The following is a 6979-nucleotide window of genomic DNA, read 5'->3' as shown; positions in this document are numbered from 1 at the left end:
GGAGTCAGCACACTGTCCACCTGCTGGCAGGGCGGAGTCAGCACACTGTCCACCTGCTGGCAGGGCGGAGTCAGCACACTGTCCACCTGCCGGTAGGGCGGAGTCAGCAGAGTCCTCCGGCTGGCAGGGCGGAGTCAGCACTCGGAGTCCTCCTGCTGGCAGGGCGGAGTCAGCACACTGTCCACCTGCTGGCAGGGCGGAGTCAGCACACTGTCCACCTGCCGGTAGGGCGGAGTCAGCACTCGGAGTCCTCCGGCCGGCAGGGCGGAGTCAGCACTCGGAGTCCTCCGGCCGGCAGGGCGGAGTCAGCACTCGGAGTCCTCCGGCCGGCAGGGCGGAGTCAGCACTCGGAGTCCTCCGGCCGGCAGGGTGACTGTCTGACGGCTGTGGGCCTTGGATATGTCGGTGTTGCTATGGTGGAGAAAACAGCGTTAATTGTATTATAAAGCAGCCGGTAAGCTTGTGAGGAGCGGGGGATGAAGCTGGGGTTTGGAACTGCAGCAGGATGTGTTCTTCAGGCCGGGAAAGGGTGTCGGCACCGGAGCAAAACAAAATGTCTGAGGTGTGAGGCTTGGCCTTTGTTACTGCGGCCGGGACTGTGTCCCTAACCCGGGGCCGGGGGGCCTGGGCTGGCTGCAGCCCACACCCAGCCAGAGGAGTCCCTCCCGGCAGGTTCAGGCTGCCACCTGGGCCGGCCCAGCCTGTGACAGGGACCCAGTCAACGTGCTGTCTGTCTGTGTCTGTCACCAGCTTCCTGACAGCAACCGGCAGCCAGAGCTTCTCACTCCAATAACTTCATACACCGCAAATCCCTTCTCCACTCCAGCTTCAAATAAGAGCAATAAGTATCCTCTTCTCAGAAATCCAGGGGTTTGCTGGCGAAGGGAATCAAATTTCTAATTACAGTCAAATTGGAAAAAGCCTGCAAAACAAAAGTGAATTTAAAAGGAACTTGGGTGTGTTTGTCATCTGGTTCGCTAAATGAAATCATGCAAGCTGTCCAGTGCTAAATGAATTCCAGTGCTACTTATTACGGTGTAAACATCTCCATAAATAGCTAATACCTGGTTATGTGAAGTCATGAATTTTTGTTTGTTTCAGCTTGCGAATCACCCTGCCTGTTGAAATGCTTTACTTAGCTTGAAACCTGAGCGACGTTCTACCTGTGAAATTAAATAAAACTCACTAAACTCTTATTTTCTTATGCAGCATATTTATGCTCACTTAATTGGAAAAATATTTGAAGTTTGCATAAGGTATTGTTGCATTGTCACAGTAGGTCTGTGAAATGTGCACTTAACTTTTCACAATTCCTGAATGCAATAGAAAATATTAAAAGGCAAACTATTGCTTGATTAACCATAAGGCATAGGAGCAGAATTATGCCACTTGGCACATCGAATCTGCTCCGCCATTCAGCCATCGCTGATACTTTTCTCATCCCCCATTCTACTGCCTTTTCCCCATACCCCAAATCCCCTTATTAATCAAGACCCTATCTATCTATCTCTGTCTTAAAGACACTCAGTGATTTGGCCTCCACAGCCTTCTGCGGCAAAGAGTTCCACAGATTTACCACCCTCTGGCTGAAGAAATTCTTCCTCCTCATCTCTGTTTGAAAGATCATCCCTTTAGTCTGAGATTGTGTCCTCTGCGTCTAGTTTTTCCTTCAAGTGGAAACATCCTCTCCATGTCCACTCTATCCAGGCCTCGCAGTATCCTGTAAGTTTCAATAAGATCCCCCCTCATCCTTCTAAACTCCAATGAATACAGACCCAGTCGTCAACCATTCCTCATACGACAAGCTCTTCATTCCAGGGATCATTCTTGTGAACCTCCTCTGGACCCTTTCCAAGGCCAGCAAGCCCTTCCTTAGATACGGGGCCCAAAACTGCTCACAATACTCCATCTGGGGTCTGACCAGGGCCTTGTATAGACTCAGAAGTACATCCCTGGTCTTGTATTTTAGCCCTCTCGACATTTCATTTGTCTTCCTAACTGCCGACTGAACCTGCACGTTACTCTTAAGGGAATCTTGAACAAGGACTCCCAAGTCCCTTAGTGCTTCTGATTTCTTAAGCTTTTTCCCATTTAGAAAATAGACTATGCTTCCATTCCTCCTTCCAAGGTGCATAACCTCACACTTTTCCACATTGTATTTAATTTGCCACTTCATTGCCCACTCTCTGAGCTTGTCCATGTCCTTCTGCAGCCTCCCTGCTTCCTCAATACTACCTGTCCATCTACAGATCTTTGTATCATCTGCAAACTTAGCAACAGAGCCTCCAGTTCTTTTTGCCAGATCCATTAATGTATATTGTAAAAAGTTGTGGTCCCGGCACATATCCCTGAGGCACACCACTAGTCACTGGCTGCCATCCTGAAAAATACCCCTTTATCCCCACTCTCTGCCTTTTGCCAGTCAGCCAATCCTCTATCCATGCAAGGATCTTATCCTGAACACCATGTGTTCTTAACTTATTTAACAGTCTGCTATGCGGCACCTTGTCAAAGGCCTTCTGGAAATCTAAATAAATCACATCCACGGGTTCTCCTTTGTATAACTTCCTTGTTACCTCCTCAAAGAACGGTTTTACATTATCTGCTTTATAACTGTATAAAGTGTATCAAAGACCATAGATCAGTTTTTAATCGGGAAAATGCACAGAATCATGGAATGCTGACATTTAAAAAATGGATTCAAATTTTCAAACTGCTACGATGGGGTTTGAACCCAGGACTCTGTCCAGTAGCACAATCTGTGCACTATCATGTCCCTCCATGTTATGTTGTTCATTGTTTTTGTATGTAGAGCACTTTATAGTTGTCTTTTTAAAATAAATTTAAAGTGCCCAATTCATTTTCTTTTCCAATTAAGGGGCAATTTAGCATGGTCAATCCACTTTGTGTTGTGGGGGTGAGACTCATGCAGACACGGGGAAGAATGTACAAACCCACATGGACAGTGACCCGGGGCCAGGATCGAACCCGGGTCCTCAATGCCACGAGGCAGCAGTGCTAATTACTGCACCACCGTGCCACCCATTACAGTTGTTTTTATTCAATGCAATCACCTGCTGATCTGCCTATTTGTCAGATTGTTGAATTTAGCTAACATCAGACAGAAGATTGGAAAACAGGATTTTCTCAGTTTGAATGGATCAGTGACTCTGTGTGAGTTACCAGGAAGTCAAGTGCTAAATCCTGCAATAAATCTGTGTGTCACTTCCAGCGCTCCCACTAAGACACATTATTACAAGGCCTGTAGTAACATACATTTGTGAGAAACAAGAGTCTTTGTCATCTACATGTGGGTGCCTGATTGGGAGACATTTTAACTCTTGGCGAGAAAATACTGTTTGCTTAGTTTGAATCTCTAATCATTCCCAACAGCCGGTTAGGGAGTCCTATTTAGCTTGGCCCAATTAGATCAAATTGAACACACAACAGCAAGCAATTTCCGATTCAGCAAGCACACTCCGAGAACTCTGCAAATTTGAAAATATTCTCAATTTTTGCCATATACTCCGAAAAAAACATTTTTGAAAAATAAATCAATGCAACATTTATCATGATAGGAAGTAGAAGTTTTTCAATGTAAAAATAAATGAAGGTCTCTGGAGCAGAGGAGGTTGAGATGAAATTGAATTGAGACAGAGTGGATATGAAGGTTCTAGTCATGTGCTTAGGAAGTTATAGAATTGTCATTTAACCATCTCCCTTTCCTATACCTATCCAGTAAATTTGGCAATGACAGTATGGTGTTGTCTCTGTCCCTCAATGGCCACTCCATTAAGCTGTGCTAATCCAAGCAGTTGCTTCTTTGACTCAACTGTTGTTGAGGTTGTTTTAATGCATCTTTGTGTCCATGTAAGCGTTTTATTAATTTATTATCAGCAAATTAATGTTCTAATGCTATTATTCACCTACCTCCAAAAGATGCTGCTTAAAACCTACCACTTTCACCAAGTGTTTGGTCACCTCTACTAAGGTCTCCTTCTTCGGCTCAGTGTTAATTTTTATCTGATTATGTTCCTGTGAAGTGCCTTGGGATATTTTACTGTGTTAAAGGTGTTGGACAACTGTGACTTGTGTCATTCTAGAGCCTTACAGCTCTACAACCTTAATTTTAAGTCCCCAGGTGGGTTGACAAGGTACATAAGGCACTGAAGAATGTTATATTTGTAGAATCTTGCATTGTAACTGACCTAACTGTTCTCATTTGCAGGCTTATCTTTATACAAGATAACGTTCATGGAAAGGTGTAAGGCAAAGTACTTTATTGGCCATCCAATTTGATTTTAGTGGAAGTTTCCCAAAGCACTAACAGAAATGGGTATGAGAATTAAACTGCACAGTGCTGACCACCCTAATAACCTTCTTAAGGAACTCAATAAGTTTAGGCTGTCCGAAACCATGTGCGATGTAATCATTGTGGTTGGCAACCGGACATTTTCAGCACATAAGTCAGTGCTGGCCTGTGCTGCTAGCTACTTCCAGAAGGTCTTTCTGAATTCTGAGGTTAACACTGCAAGAACGTATGTGGTGGACTTTATCACCCCGGCAAATTTTGAAAGAATTTTGAATTTTATCTATACAGCTGAACTTTTCACTGATCTCATCAATGTAGGTGTTATCTATGAGATGGCAGAGAAGTTAGGCATGCAGGATCTCCTGAAGGCTTGTTACTCTACCTTCCCTGACTTGGAAAAAACAGAAACCAACAAACCGACAGACGGACCGACTGAAGGCTATGTACCTCTAACCGGGACCTCGAATGACCAAAATCCCCCCATGTCAGACTCCAGAGGCCAAGGCCCACAGTTTTGTCAAAACAGAGGTTACATCATGCAGGTTGAAGTGGGAGAGAGTTTTAAAAGTGAAGAACAAAATCTTGTGAATGAAAATGGTCCAAATATGCCAGTGATGTACCAACAGTCAACAAAAACTGAAGATAACCTGGAAATGGAGTACAGCCAGTCTACATCAACTGAAAATGTGTCTCAGGCCTCTAGTAAAGGCCCATGTGAGCTGTATGAAATACAGAGTAATGGATATTACAATCAAACCAGTCTATTGATGGCAGGAGAATCTCTCAAAGAGAATAATAGTTCCTGTGTCAGTAACAATGTTGACCTCCAGGTTCATTCAATGAAGGAAATGGAGTGCATGCAGTTTGAAGGTATTGAGCAAGATGGCCTTAATTTTGATGATCACCAAGAAAGCAGAGGCCCTTCTGAAGAGATAATTGAGCTAACAGACGACAGCGAAGATGACAATCTTGTCTGTGTTAAGGATGTTAATGGTGAAGGCAAGAGCATGCCATGCCAGGTGTGTGGCAAGGTCTTACTGGCCAACATAGGCTTGATTAGACAACATAGTAAACTACACATTGACGCGAAAGAGGGACTGTGCACAGTGTGTGGCGCCAAGTTCACTGACAGAAGCTCACGAATCACCCATGTTTTGTCTCACGTTGGAATCTTTCTCTTCTCATGTGATATGTGTGAAATGAAGTTTGTGACGCAGTGGCAAGTGGCTGGACATAGGAAGGGTAAACCACATGACACTAACATTATTGTTCAGCCAAATACCATCCTGCCAGCTGAAGCTAATTTTGGGGGCTCTCCCACAGAACTGTTTTGTGCTGTCTGTGGAAAGGCCATGAATAAAGACTACCTTGCTGTGAAAGAGCATATCCTTTCTCATCTCGACATGAAAAGTCTGTCCTGTTGTGTCTGTGAACAACCATCTAGGTCAGTCTGTAGCCTAATGTGGCATGTTTTGTCCCACATGAATATATCTATTTTTTCATGTTCTGTCTGTGGTAATAGCTTTGTAGATCGAACTGTTCTTGAGCAACACATGGCCTCACACCAGGGTATGGAATATTTATATGAATGTAATTTCTGCAGTAGAAAGTTCCGGTTAGAAGCCTCTTATCAAAACCATGTGAAGATACACAAGAGGCATAATTTAGACGGCACAAAAGGTCTCATTGCTCAACACCAGTGGCTCAAAAAGACCTTAACGACGTCACCATCAGACGAGTCTACGAGTGATGGATATATGCCTGGTGTACACCAAGAGACTATTCTGAACCTTCCCGCAAACCAAGGCAAGACCAACTCTAAAGGGAACTGGTATGAATGTGAATTTTGCGGGAAGAGGTTTTCCCATTCTAGCGAGTTTCAGTATCACCTGCGAATCCACTCGGGAGAGAAACCCTATGAATGCAAGCTGTGCCACAAGTTCTTTAGGGGGCGATCGACTGTCAAAAACCATCTAAAGACTCATTCAGGTGCCCTCATGTATTGCTGCACAGTTTGCCAGAAGTACTGTCCCACCTTGAACCTTATGATTAAACATGTGGAGATGCACAAAGATGGAGGCCTTCCTCCTGACTTTAACATTGCACAGACTTTTATGTACATTGTGCATTCCAAACAGCCAGTAAAAATGATGGACTGACCCTTGTGTGAAAAAGAGCCAGTCTTAATATTGGTTTGAAAAACTGTATTCATATCAATAAAGTCTCATTTTAATGTACAGTGGACCTTCAAAACTAAGATCACTTTTTTAAGGAGAGGTGCTAGTTGGCAGAACTTTCAAAAAATTAAATTTTATAAATATTACTACCTTTCAGTGTGCTAACTACTGTATAATGAGGTTGTTGCTTTATTTTTATGTGGGGTAATGGGCAGCAGTGAATGTGCTACTGTGCAAAAATCAAATGTCTCCACTGCATTGTAGTTTAAGCATCAGAGTCTGCGCTGGTGCAGGACTGTAGCTCCTGTTTTCTTGACAGTTTTCTGCTTCAGGATCTAGGTATCCAAATGTACACGGTTACATGGTACTGTTGTTGTCATAATCTCCGAAGAATTGACATTTTGGGCCACTCGGCCTTGCGCTATCCTACACGCCCAACCAGGACCTTTTGAATGGGACTTATAGGGTCTGCTATAATGAATTTTAATTT

General features: G+C 43.9%; 1 protein-coding gene across 3 annotated transcripts; it reads left to right on the top strand.

Moving 5' to 3' along the window:
- The first annotated feature begins 321 nt into the window (after positions 1-321).
- On the top strand, positions 322-6549 carry zbtb39 (zinc finger and BTB domain containing 39). 3 transcript variants are annotated; one of them, XM_072494003.1, is made up of 2 exons: positions 322-454; positions 4229-6549. In XM_072494003.1, exon 2 carries the CDS (start codon positions 4333-4335, stop codon positions 6469-6471), a length of 2139 nt encoding a protein of 712 aa, XP_072350104.1. In that variant the 5' UTR covers positions 322-454; positions 4229-4332; the 3' UTR covers positions 6472-6549. The 3 variants fall into 3 exon arrangements, with proteins under 3 accessions (XP_072350104.1, XP_072350105.1, XP_072350106.1); XM_072494004.1 differs by having other exon boundaries at positions 331-454; positions 4631-6549; XM_072494005.1 differs by having other exon boundaries at positions 352-454; positions 4601-6549.
- The last annotated feature ends 430 nt before the right edge of the window (positions 6550-6979 follow it).

This window comes from Scyliorhinus torazame, chromosome X (assembly GCF_047496885.1).
Source record: "Scyliorhinus torazame isolate Kashiwa2021f chromosome X, sScyTor2.1, whole genome shotgun sequence".
NCBI lineage: Eukaryota > Metazoa > Chordata > Chondrichthyes > Carcharhiniformes > Scyliorhinidae > Scyliorhinus > Scyliorhinus torazame.
This window is presented reverse-complemented; position numbering and strand designations above follow the sequence as displayed.